This window comes from Corvus moneduloides, chromosome 21, assembly GCF_009650955.1.
Source record: "Corvus moneduloides isolate bCorMon1 chromosome 21, bCorMon1.pri, whole genome shotgun sequence".
In the NCBI taxonomy this organism is placed as follows: domain Eukaryota; kingdom Metazoa; phylum Chordata; class Aves; order Passeriformes; family Corvidae; genus Corvus; species Corvus moneduloides.
In genome coordinates this window covers 3,225,226-3,238,349 of record NC_045496.1, presented here as the reverse complement: position 1 = coordinate 3,238,349, position 13,124 = coordinate 3,225,226, and the positions used below count along the sequence as shown (strand labels likewise).

The 13,124-nt window shown below is 51.0% G+C and overlaps 1 protein-coding gene across 3 annotated transcripts in view; it reads left to right on the top strand.

Annotated features, from left to right (window-relative positions):
• Positions 1–1,398: 1,398 nt before the first annotated feature.
• COL5A1 (collagen type V alpha 1 chain) overlaps positions 1,399–13,124 on the top strand; it is a 134,411-nt gene continuing 122,685 nt past the window's right edge. Inside the window, exon 1 of one of the 3 annotated variants that reach the window (XM_032130511.1) lies at positions 1,399–1,783. In XM_032130511.1, coding sequence (XP_031986402.1) covers positions 1,684–1,783 — 100 coding nt within the window. In that variant the 5' untranslated portion in view covers positions 1,399–1,683. The remainder of the gene's footprint in view (positions 1,784–13,124) is intronic. The other 2 variants (XM_032130512.1, XM_032130510.1) reach the window with 2 other exon arrangements.

Genomic DNA, 13,124 nt, shown 5'->3' with positions numbered 1-13,124 from the left:
CATAGACAAAGAAATTGGAATCCAGGGTGGGAATTCATTCATGGCAATGCTTTTTTCTGCTGTGGATGATGAAGGCCTCAAGGCTGCTGCTGTGCAGGGAGAGTGGAGAGGGCTGGGATGCTCTGGTGAGGTCCAGGGTATGGGCCTGGAGGTGACATCACTGCTCCATGAAAAATTAGCATTAAAGGAGCTGGGATTGCCACCAGGATGTGACATCAGTGATGCTCAGATCTTTGATGGCACTGACAAAGCAAGTGTTGATACCAGCAAGTGTCTTCGAAGCATTTATTTAAGGCAAAGGGCTGGATTGTTGTTGGTTTTCCTTCTCTGCTCTCCATTTAAGCTGATTTTGGTTTTGTAGAGGGGTCTGCAGCATTGTGGGCCACTCAGTCCCGCAGTGTGATCTGTCCTACTCTCCTGGGACTTCAGGGATGGGGATGGTGTAGGAAAGGAACTGGCGTGGGGGAGTTTTTGGTTTTTTCTTTGGAATCAGAGAAAGGCTTGGGTAGGAGGGGACTTTATGATGATACAGCTCCAGCCCTGAGCACTGTTCGGATATTGCTGCCCCACAATGCCAGAACATTGAAAATTGGTGTTTAACCAGTGCGATTTATCAGTTGTCACTGGTGTGGGAAGGGTGGGGACTGAGTGACAGTGAGAAAAAGAGCCCCAGGAGCTGTGCTCAGGACCAGTCAGGTGTGCAGAGCAGGAGCAGCAGCTCCCCATCCCTTCCCTCACTTCCCTGCCACAGGTGGATTTTGCCACCCCACCTCCCAGCTATCCTGGGAAGCACCTTCCCTTTCCACTCCTTGTTTGCACTTTTACCCTTTCTTTGCATGCGCTTCTCTTTTTTTGCCAAATCCTCGCATTTTCCACACATCCACGTGCCCCATCTCACGGAATCACAGAATATCCTGAGCCAGAAGGGACCCACAGGGATCGAGCCCAATCCTGACCCAAGAATCCCACCCTGTGCAGGAGTCACTGAGGTTTGGGGCAGTGACCGGTCCCTGCGGAGCCTGTTCAGTGCCCGGCCACCTTCTGGGTGTAAAAACTTTCCCTGATATCCCACCCCGACCTCCTGTCACAGCTCCAGCCGTTCTCTGTCACCGGGCAGCAGGGGGGACATCCACGCTGCCCCTCCGCTTCCCGATCCCGAAGGGGGGAAAACGCAGGGAAAAGCGAGGAGATGGGAGGGGGAAGAGGCGGAAAAACTCCGTCGGCTGCTATTCCAGCGGGGGGAAAGCGAGGAAAAAGGCTTTTGGGGGCCGGGACATGCCGCTGGAAGTGGCGGCGGGGGCGGGGGCTGGCCGGGCTCGGGGTGGGGGGGCTGCTCCGCCCGGCCCTGATTTGCTGCGCGGCTCCGAGATTGACAAACTCCTGCCTTGGGTTTAAAAGAAGGGGGAAAAAAGGGCGGTGTGGGGAGAGAAGGGAAACTTTCCGGCAGCCCGGCAGCAGGCAGGGCCGGAGCTGAGCGCGGCCGAGCCCCCGCACCCTCCGCCCGCCCCATGGCTTTATAAAGGGCTGCTCCCCGGGGGGGGCTGCCGGGGGGGCTGAGCGCCTGCTCTGCGCTTCTAGATAGAGCTTGGATTTTTTTTTTTTTTTTTAATTATTTTTTTTTTTTTTTATTTTTTTTATCCCCCTCGAGCTGTCCCGAGCTGGTGCCCCGTTTTTCTGGGGAGCATGGATACGCACACGCGGTGGAAAAGGCGCAGTTGGATACGGAGCTGCTCGGTGCCCGCCGCGCTGGTGCTGTTGGGTGCCCTGTCCCTCGGCCGGGCAGGTAAGGGGGGGTCCCCGAGCCCCCCCCCAAAACGCGTGGGGAGATGCTTGCGGGGTCGTGGGGGAGTGGGCGAGGGGGGCTTTGGTGCGGGGCAAAACTCTCGGCTTTGCTTCCTCCCGTGCATTCCAGCAAAAAAAAAAAAAAAAAAAGGAGAAAAAAAAAGAAGGAAAAACCACCCAACAAAACCCACCCAACCTCCTTTAGCTGCCCGAGTCTCTGAATGCCATTTGTCAGGGGGCCCGTAAAAGGGGAAAAAAAACCTTAATTCTTTATTCGCCTTTCTTGGAGCAAGAGCTGCTTCTTTGCCGGGCTGCTTTTTCCGGAGGAAAAGTCGGGGATGAGTTTCTGGAGGCTCTGGTTCTTTAGATATGGCTGTGGGATATGTATGTGAATGTATATTTAGTCCACTCGAAACCTCCGGGCTTGCGTAGTTCCTCCTCCTTGAGGAGCAGAAAGTTTTTTGTCCCGCAGGAATCTGCTCTCTCTCAGCACATCAAAGCTCGGGACACAAAAGCTTTGGAGCTGCTCGGGGGACCTCAAAGCTCGCTATCCCCTCGCCAACCCCAATCCTGCAGGGTTTCTCCCTAAAACTGGGGCTGCCGAGTGCAGCAGGAGGAAACTCTGAAGTTCCAGATGTGCAGCAGCACAGAAAACCACTGGAATGTCTCTTTTTTTTTTTTTTTTTTTTTTTCCCCTCCCATAATCGTGCAGAAGAGGGACTAAACACGCTCCTGTTTCCCTACGGGGTTGTGCAGTTTGTTTCCAGAGCTCTGCTTCCCCAAATGTCCGCCTTCCCCGGGTGGGCTGGGAAATGCCACAGCGCAGGGAGACTTACGGGGCTGCTGGAAAAGTTTTCCTGGGTGTTGGCAGAGCGTTTTCCCAGTTCGCAGTGGACACTTGGAGGCACCGGCGCTCCCGAGCTCTGTTTGTGTTGGATTTCAGGAGAGCCACTGCGGAGCAGGATTTGTTGGCAGGGCTGAGTTTTGAAATCCGAAAAAGTTAAACTCGAGTTCTTCAGGGTAACTTGAGAACCCGAGAAGTGCCCTGAAGAGCTGGGCTGTCTGCGATTCAGCTTCCCTGCCCGAGTTTTGTGTTCTCCGGGTGTTTTTTTCCCCTGGGAAGCGCTGGCAGCGGGGTGTGCAGGGTTGGTTTGAGTGTCACCAGGACAAGCACCGGCGGGGTTCTGTGTGTAAAGCAGCGGCGTTGGGAATTATTTTCATTTCTGGGCTCTTCAAATGACCTTAAGGAAGAAGAGGTGGGCGTTGGAGGAATGCTCCCATTAAGGCTTTGCTTGTGGAGGCTGAGCAGGATGGAAAAGCAGGGGCTGCTCAATGAATAAAATGTCTCGAGCAGGGAAAGTTCGGGGCAGTGGGAGATCCCAGAGTTGGTGCTGCAGAGGAATTGGGCTCTTAGAGCCGTTTTCCAGCTGGTAGAGCACTGGAATGACACCAGCTCCTCTTGTCAGGCTGCTGCTCGGGTGCTTTGTATCAGCTGAAAATTGAATTATCACCAGACCGCTCTGTTTCAAAGGGAAAACAACAAATTTCCCTCTCGCTTTAAGCCTGTGCTGACGCTTTAACGCTTCCAGAGCATCCTCAGGCATTTCCTTGTCTGTGTTTATCCTTCAGACAGCTCCCAAACTCCTTTGTAAAGTTACCAGGTAACTTTGGAGAAAGCTTTTGGGGGCAGCTGCCCGAGCAGAGGGATGGCTGGGAGCTTTTGTGGGGCCAGTGTGCAGCTCTGAGGAATGACTCTTGTGGTGAAAGGCTTTGAGTTTTCCTAATGAGCCGCCTAATAGGACATCAAATAATTTAGATGAGGGAGGAGTCAGTTGGGGCTGCTGATGGCATTGACTAATGCTCTTTATGGCTTTTTTTTTTTAATTTTTCCACGTTGTCTTTGGGGTTTTTTTTTCAGCTCAGAGCGTGTTTTAGCTTCACGATAGTTGGTTTCTCTGTGTGGAGCGGTAAAACTTCCCTGTAATCTGAGGGATGGCATCTGGCACAGAGGATTTCCAGCAAAAAACAGGGAAGTAACAATGTCAAAGGCAACACGAACTGAGCTGCCTCCCACCACTGCCCATCCAGCTCAGATTTTCCCGTATTTGCACAGATGATGTCACACTAAAATCTAACCCACAGACAAAGTTGGAGCCCGTCTCTGCTTTTACAAATCCCTATAAAAACCGAATCGGGTTTCTGGGTGAAACTTTTTGGATGCAGCAGTTTCCTTTAGTGGCAGAGTGTAATGAGGATCCGTGGCACAGCCTTTAAAACAAAAATGCTGGAAATTATGCAGTATCCTGTTACCAGCTGTTGCTTCTCCCCTTGGCTCTTCCCCAGTCACCTAAATGAGCTAAAAAAAACCAAAAACCAAACCAACTTTATCCAGCCAGTTAAAACCAGGTTTTTTTTAAAAACACTTTGCCAATCAAAAGTGTTGCTATTGTTTTACAAGAAGAAATCTGACTTTATAAGTCTGGAATTGATGGCAGGTCTGATTTTCCCCTGTAAAACCTGGATTATGCTGTCAGTGCACTGCCAGATTGGAATGGGAATTTGGAAGTTTAGAGCACCCAGCTGTGGGACATGCCCTGGCCGGGGGACAGCAGAGGTCTGGTGCTGTTCTTCCAGGGAGCAGGAGGAAAGCTCTGTGCTGAGCATTCCCTGATTCCAGGCTCGTGAGGAGGAGCTGATTCCATCGGCTCCCTCTAAAGCTCTAATTTGGGAATGGGATGAATCCCATTTCATCTTTTTGGGGTAGCACTGCTGGGGAGTCACTGCTTTGTGGTTTGCACAGAGGGACAGCAGAGAGGGCTCACCCAGCTCTGACCAAAACATGTTTTTAACGGCAAGTTTAATTTTAAAAAAAGGTGTCTTGGTGTTGCTTGTAGAGCTTACAAATGTTGTCTGCCCTAGAAGAAATCAGGAGGGGCTGGAAAGGGGTTGTGAATCCCTATTTGAAGTGGGTGCTATCCCTGCCCCTTAGGATTTGGAATTGGAGATGGATTTTTCAGGTTGATTCCTTTTTGAAGTAGTAAATCTCATGGTGAATTGAGGGTGGTAGCACTGCAGGGGTTGAGCTGATATTTCTCAGAACTGGAGGGTGACTCAAACATCTGCTCTCCCAGCTCTGTGGGATGCTGCTGTGCAGGTGGGACCCTGATTTACCTGGGGGTGCCCAGGGGTGTTAATTCGGGTTCCTCTTCCCTGTGTGTGGCTGCAGCAAGTGGTCAGCACAGAATCCCCGAGGCTGGAGAAGACCTCCAGGTTGGAGTTCAGCCTTTGAACACCACCCAATTAAAGCCCAGCAAATCACAGCTTTATTCAGAAGGGGATTTTCTATTTTATTTATTTTGTTGCTGTGCCAGAGGCCCTGAGTGGCTCAGAGATGTCCCCACCAGCCTGGGCAGCACGTGCCTGGCTGCTTTTCCCCTGCCCCTGAGGCTGTGGTCAGTTCCTGCTGCTGTCTGTCCATCTGAGTCCCCAGTTCCCTGCCTGTCCCCAGGATCTGCATTGTCACGCCTGCTTTGGGTTAGAGTTGATCTCTGAGATGAGGCTGGGGAGCAGGAGGAATTGCTCTGGAACATGCCCAGCGTGAAGTGCCATTTATAGATGTTTTGAGTTCTGTCTGGACTTCAGGAATAATCTGGGAGCGCTTTCCAGGAAAGCGTTCTTCGCTCCGAGGGGTTTATCTGCTGGGGAGTTAAAACTGGCCTTTAATTCTTTCTGTCATTGCTTTTAGTCTCATGTCCTGATCCCTGCACCTGCTCCCTCTGGATCTGGGTGCTGGGAATGCCCTTCCCGAAGTGGGGGTGGATGGATGCTGGTCCCTGTGTAAATGTGGAAGTCTGCACTTGGGAAAACTGCAGGGAGCAAGGAGCTGGGAATGCTTTCACAGGAGCTTAGGGGCTTTCTGGCCCCATCCAGCCCGGCCTGGGGCACTTCCAGGGATCCAGAGGCAGCCACAGCTTCTCTGAGCACCCTGTGCCAGGGCTTCACACCCTCACAGGGAAGGAATTTCTCCCCAATATCCACTCTAAACCTACTTTCTGTCCATTTAAAGCCATTCCCCCTCATCCAGAGCCCCTCACGAATTTTCTTGTGGACACTTGAAGGGGCTCTGAGGTCTTCCCAGACTCTTTGGGAAGAGCAGTTCCATTTGGATCTGGTGCTCTGCTGTCATGGGAGTTTACTTCGGAGTGCAGCAGCCCCTAGGACAGGGGAAATCCCTGCTGTGTTACCAGGATGAGTTTGGCATTTCACCCCCTCTGTCCATACCTGCCCACGTCTCCTCTTGCCTGGTGAGTTCAGCTGGAGTTTGATCCCCGGGATGCAGCCGTTGTTGTATAAAATGGATGATTTTGCAAAGGTATAAAATATTATTGGGGTCCTCTGGAAAACACAACACCCAGATTTTGGTAAATGGCAAGTGCTGGTTAAAGTGAGAAGAATTCTCTGGGAAACCAACCAGGATTACACCCCAAAACACACCTGAGGCTTTTTTCATGCGGGGGAAGAGTTCTCCCCCTCTGTTCCACGCTTTTATCCGGTGCAGACTTCCCATCACATATTTAGGACTCTGCTGTGTGTCTCTGATATTGCTGCTGTTCAGGATATTTTGGGAATGCTGAGGCCCTGAACAGTCAGCTGCTGGAATTGGGTCAGATCTGAGCTGCAGTATTGGTCCCACAGAAAAATCAGTGCACATCCCTCCTGGAGTTCAGGGTGATCTTCCTGTGTAAATTCTTGCATTTTAGCCTCTGTTTTGTGTGCAATGGGTCCGTTCTCTTGGATATATGGCAAGGCTGGTTGATAGAAGCAGTACTGGCATGGTGTGGGAGATGCTGTTCCCAAAAAAAACGGGATTCCCCTTGGATCAGCAGCCCGGGGGGGGGCTGATGCCATCAAAGGCATCTCCTGTGCTTCCATCCTTCCTTCCAGGCTCTGGTTCTGCTGAGGTTTGGGGACTTCTCGATGCAAAATCCAACTTTCAGGCCTTTAATATAATTTTTTTTCTCCATCCTGGTGCTGCCTTTACCTTCTGTTCTTCCAGCTGCTGTTTATCCAGGCAGTGAATTCCCTTTCCTTTGCCTTCCTCTCTTCTTTGGGAGCAGTTTCTTCACTTCCACCCTGGCCTTTATATCAAATATTTTTCTCTTCCCACTAAATCTGATGTGATAGGGACTGAATTTTCAGTCCTTAAAAATACAATAAAACCTTTGTGTGAAACAAAGCAACACCGAGGATGGGAAGAATGAGCAAAACCAGGAGAACAAAAAAATAAAATAAAATAAAAAGGTTGAGACATGAAAGAATGGAAACATTTTGTTGAAATCTTAATGTTATATGGAAAAAATTGGGTTGGCAACGTGGTATAATTAACCACTGGTTGCTGTTGGCAAGTCCCAAGGCTCTTGAAATTCAGCCTAGCACTGGCTGAAGCATCCAAATGATGTCGTGGTTTCTCTGTGGACGTGTCTGGAAAATCTGTGGAACTAAAATAAATAAATGAAGGAACTACACAAAAGGCATTTTTGAGGTCGGTTGCTCCAAGTCTGGGCTCTTTTTTTTTTTTTTTTTTTTTTTTTTTTGTTGTTTCTTTCCAGAAGCCAAGAGGATTCTTAACATCATCTGGAAGCTTTCACAATGATGAGATGTCATTTTTTTAGAGGAGGAAAATGGTATTAATGTATTTACAATAGAGTTTTTCTTCAAGTTTGTGTAAGAAGCCTGAGAGAAAAATGGCATTTGTGAGGTTGAGTGAGTGGAGAAGCTGCATCAGGGCTCATTCCTAACCACTGCTGTGGATTTTCTCCCAGCCCTCAGGCAATTCCCTGGATTTCCCATGTCCAGGGGGCTGATCCTGCATCCCTGTGTGGAAGCTGACATTGAGGTGCTGCTTTAACAGGATTTTATTGCTGATGTGCCAATAAAATCTGAGTTTTCAGAGTTCCAAGAGTCTCCTTCCATCGCTGTGCCTCAGGTTGTGATGCTGATTGATTCTTTCTACTTTAAAATTCTTTTCTTCCTTAGGATATTTTTTTTCCTGTTGGGCCACAGCAGTGCCCCTCACACCACAAATCCAGGAGTTTATTTGGATTTTGGCTGGAGATTTGGACAGGTTTTTTCCAGATTATACCAAGACTACTGTGCTGTTATATTGGCTGGTCTCAGAATCCTTTGGATTCGATCTAAAAAGGAAATTTGGAGCAGAAGATCTCTTGGGCAGCCAGAGAAATGGCAGTTTACTGGGCAAAAAGCCCTTTTTGGGGTGCAAATGGGAGTGGGATGTGCTGGATGGTGAGGAACTGGGGTTTTGGGGGCTGAGCTGCTGTCACCTGCCCTGGGGTGGTGACATCCAGCTGTTGTCTGCATGCAAAAAGGAATTCCAGTGTTTTGCTGAGGGCTCTGCCATGGGCTGAGTGAATCCATCCCTGGGAGTGAGGTTGGATTTCCGGGGAAGTCTCCCATGCTCTGCTGTTCTGGAGTCACTGGGAAAAAGTTTAAAGGCCAAAGCTTAATGTTGCTCTGCTCAGAGCTGGTTTTGCTCTGGTCTGGGTGTCATCAAAGGAGCAGGACACCCTCTTTTCCTAAAAAGGGATGGGATGGATGTTTGGGGGGCCTCTTGTTCTCCTTCAGCTCGATGAACACCGGAATTATCTTACCTTAAATTTATGATATACATTTATTATTGAATTTATTTATTACAAATATTATTAATACACATTTGCCTAAACTCAGCTAAGTCTTCCTGTCAGCTCAGGGTGCCATCCCTGCCTGGATCCAGCTGTGCAGCTGCAGCTAGGGCCACGTGAATTCTTTTGGAATAAATAAAGCCAAAAGTGTTTCCTGGGCTCAGCTTTTTGGCAAACTCCTTCAAATCTTTTTCTTTGCTTTTTTTTCTGCTCTCACATGCAAAGAAGGGGAGTTTGCAGTGCTCAGGAAGGAGCTGAGTGGGAAAGGAGAGGTCACTGAGGGGTCTGCTGGAGACAGATTTAGGGACCAGATTTCATGTTTCTCGTGCCTGTCAGCTGGAGCTGCTGCTTTTGAGTAAGGAAATTCAGGAAGGAGCCACGCTCTGCCTGAGCTCGTGAGCCTGGCTGGCCTCTCCTCCTCTGCTTTTCCTCCCTCCACCCCCTTTTTTGTTTCCAAGACAATACTGGAGTAAGAATTCACTGCAGCTGAATTCCTGGAGATGACACTGCCAGTTTCCCAGGATCTCTCCTCCTGCAGTGTTTTACACAGGGATTTTTGCTGCCTCTCAAATACGAATTTTTAGCTCTCAAATACGAATTAAGCAGTGAGTTTGCATGATTTTGTTTTAATTTTTTTCCTCCTGGATGTGCTGGAATGAGATACCTACTCTGTGTGCTCTTGTCTGCTGCAGGGGAGAGATCTGCTCCGGGGGCTGCAGTTCACCAGCTGAATAATGAAAGCATTGTTTGGGTGCCCTTATTTCCAGCTTGCACCATTAAAAGTGAATGGAAAGGTCAAGGAGATGAGTCACAGTGAACACAAGTGTCATTCTGCTCAGGAGAAACGGGAAAAAGGAGCTTCCCAGCGAGGTGCTTCAGCTGGTGCCAGGCTGCTCTGGTTTGCTGGACTCGCAGGGAGTTTCAAGAGGAAATCTTGGCTGGGATCTGCTGGAGTGTTCAAGCACCTAAAAAACCCAGCGAGGGGCTGGAGCTGGGCTGGGCAGCTGGAGCTGCAGTGAGATCTGGTTGGAAAATCCGGGTGATGCTCTGGAAGAGTTGGGCTCCGTGCTGGTGGCTTGGAAAACGCAGAGGTGGAGTGGGGAGGGTTGGTAGCTCTTGTTCTACAGCCACTGGCAGCCAGAAGGAAACAATTCCTTCAAATCCATGTGGAAATTCCTAATGCTCAGCCAGAATCACCTTTCCTCTGCTTTTACAGTGAGGGTGGGGTGAGGGGGCTCTCAGGGGACAGTGTCGTGGAGAGGGACTTGGGACAAGGACACAGGGAGAGGACAAGGAAGTGCCAGAGGGCAGGACTGGATGGGAGAACGGGAAGGAATCCTTCCCTGTGAGGGTGAGGAGGCCCTGGCACAGGGTGCTCAGAGAAGCTGTGGCTGCCCCTGCATCCCTGGAAGTGTCCAAGGCCAGGTTGGAACAACCTGGGATAGTGGAAAGTGTCCCTGGATGAGCTTTAAGGTTCCTCCCAACCCAAACCATTGTGCAATTCCATGATTATCCCTGAAATTCTGGTGAGCAAATGGGTGCACTTGGAGCAGTGGGGTCCCCCCCTGTCCCTGCACCATCCCAGGGAAGGATTGGAGCAGTGGCACCCCTGGATCTGACGGTACCTGGAGCTGAGCGTGGCCCCGTGCCCTGCCTGGCCCCTTGCAAATGCCCACTTGTAAACGAAGCTTTTTTAATTTCCTGCCCAAAGCCCGATCCAAGAAGCCCCAGGTGGCTGGGGAAGCACTGGCAGAGCCCTGGGAAGGGGAGTGTGGCTCGTGGGCTGCACGTGTGGAAGGGCTGGGGAGCTGGGGGGGCTGTGCCAAGTGGGTGGGATGGGATGGGGACCTGGCCAGAGCTTTTCCCTTTAATTGCTGCTGTAATTGCCCTGGAACAGCAGCAGTGGCCAAGGCACAGAAGGAGTTCAGGGCTTGTTAATGCTTTTTTAATAGGGTGGAGTTGAAGTGCTGGGCTCCTGTACCTGTGGGTTTCCTTTTTCATGCCCTCTGCTGGGCTTATCAGTTTGGCTCATTGCTTTTCCCTGTCCTGGCAAGGAAGCAGCCCCGGTGCATCTGGGATCGTGGTGTGCTGCCACAGCCCTCCCTGCATATTGTCCAGCACTCCTTTGGGGTTTTGGCAGTGTTTGAACCCTGAAAGTGCAGAGGAATCTTGAAATTTTTGATTTCTAGCCATTGGATTTTTCAGTTCTGAAGTCACTCTGCTGGTGTAAAATAGATATTCCTCTGAAAAAGAGCTAAACTTCAGGATCCTCATTTATTCTGCACACTCAAAGTGCACCTTCAGTAGAAAACCAGAGGCATCCCTTTTTCTCGTCCCTCTAATCAGAGCTAATTTCCATAAACAACTTTGCAAATGAATTTGCCAGTTCGGCTTTGATCCGAGGTGGCCAAAAATTCTGCCGGAATTCCAGTGGATATCAAATGTCTGGGAACTGGGACTCGTTTGCTGGTGATGCAATAGGACCATGGAATGGTTTGAGCTGGGAGGGTGATGGGTGTGGTGCTGGCTGAGGGCTGGAGCTGATTTTGGGGGGGCTGTGCCTGGTTGTGGGGTGTAACATTGGGATAATAACCTTTGTGCTGGTATCCTATGGAAATTTAGGATTTCTGCAGAGGGATGAGGGGGTGGGAGGAGTGTTTGGCTGCTGACAGGCACGGAGAGGTGTGGGACAGCAGAGCTGACTGAGGGCAGGAGCTGATTTTGGGGGGGCTGTGCCTGGTTGTGGGATGAAAATTTGGGGTTATAACCTCTGTGCTAGTATCCCATGGAAGTTTAGGATTCGTGCAGAGGGATTGGGGGGGGGAGTTTGGCGTCTGACTGGCAGGGAGATGGTGGGAGCAGAGCTGGGGTGTGATTCCATGGGAGAAACCTTGAGGCAGGGCAAGAGCCTCCCTGGAAATGCCCCTTGGAGGGCTTTCCCTGGAAAATACGGGGCTGTCCATGCCTCAAATACAGCATCTGCTGCCTGAGGGCTGCTCAGAGGAAAGCTGTGGATTCCTTGAAGGATCAGCACTGCTCGCCCCAGGTGCCAAGCGCTCATCCTGATGTTTTCCTCATTCCCACTGCGGGTCCTGCCCGGTGTGACGGGGAGAGCAGGTCCCTGAGAGTCCCCCCGTGGTGTCTGTGCTCCAGGAGAGCCACCAGGGTGGGAGGGGGAAGCGGGTTTATCCCTCTGGCACTCGGGATCCGATCGGAAAACTGCGAGGAATGTTCTCTCACCAGGGCTTGCCGGCATCGGGAGAGGCGCATTATCACGTCCTGTGCACTCGGGGGGAGAGAGTCCCTCACTCTGCCTCTCTCAAATTTAAATTAAAACAAGCTGTCTTTTCTGTAACTCTTGGATGCTTTCCCTGCTGACCTCAGGAGCTGGGATGGGAGAAGGAGCCAACAGACCCGAACTGGCTCCGGCTTTTTTATTTCCCCCCCTTCAAATCCCGGATCCCTGCAGGATGCAGAGCGGCGAAACAATGAGGGCCATATCTGCTCTGGAAACATCCATTTTTCCCAGCTCTGTAATTAGGGAGCTGTATCAGGGAGCTGTGGGGGCTGCTGTCTGCGAGGCTGGGAGGGAGCAGGCACACGCTTTTCCAACCACAGACATTCCCACAGCAGGGGCTGACTGAGAAAGGCTGGGAAGGATCAGTCTCTCACCCCTAAAATGGGAGAGCAAAGCCAAGCTGCTCCAGAGCCTTTGAGCCATTCCCAAAGATGCTGGATGTGGCACTTCCCAGATTCCCAAGGCAGCTGTGCACTCTGTGCTGGGAATTCTGCTCCAAAGGCTTGGACTCGATGATCCTTAAGATCTGGTCCAACTTCAGTGACTCTAAAAGTCATCCCTGTGCACGGGCCAGGGTTCTGCTCCGACCCTCTGAGGCTCAGGCTGAGTTTTGTCCTGGCCCAGGGCCCTGTGGCTGGGCAGAAATGGGATTTTTTTGGCTCCTTGGCTGTGCCTCAGGCTCTTGCAGCACTGCCCTGGTGCAGGAGCCGTCTACGTGGAGCTGTGGGTGGATCCAGGGCCGGGAGCAGCCTCTGTTGATTTTGGGAATTTGGGCAGGGAAGTAGCACGGCATCATAGCTCCCAAATTACAACACTTCCCTTCATCTCTTCCTGCTGCTGTTCTTGATGTGCTGCCTCTGCTGCCCACAGGAGTTCTTGGGAGTTTTTCCAGCAATTTACAGTCCTGGGTGGGATTCAGGGCAGGAAAAGGCAGTGGGATTTCTTATGGCAATGCGGACTAGGCAGGGATAACTGACGCAGATTTTTGCTATGAAACAGGAACCAGAGCCAAACCCAGAGCTTGGTTTGGGTGTGGAAATACCCATAAAGAACTCTGGGTTCCTCAAAGGGACTTCACAATCCACACCAATAAACCCCGAGATGCTCTGAGACGCAGTCAGAGCGCGAGTTAAAGATGTTCTGCACCCTGAGGGGCACTGAGAGCCCAGCAGTGCTTCCCTGCCTGCAGCTCCCTTCTCCAAAGCCTTGGCCAGACAAACCGGGGCCCTCCTTGCCCTGGGGACGCCGATCCCAAATAACGAACAGCCGTGCTGCTAAAAGGAGCACGATCCCTGCGAGCCTGGAAATAGCTGAGCCTCTGCTGCTGGAGCAGAGCTGCCCCATTT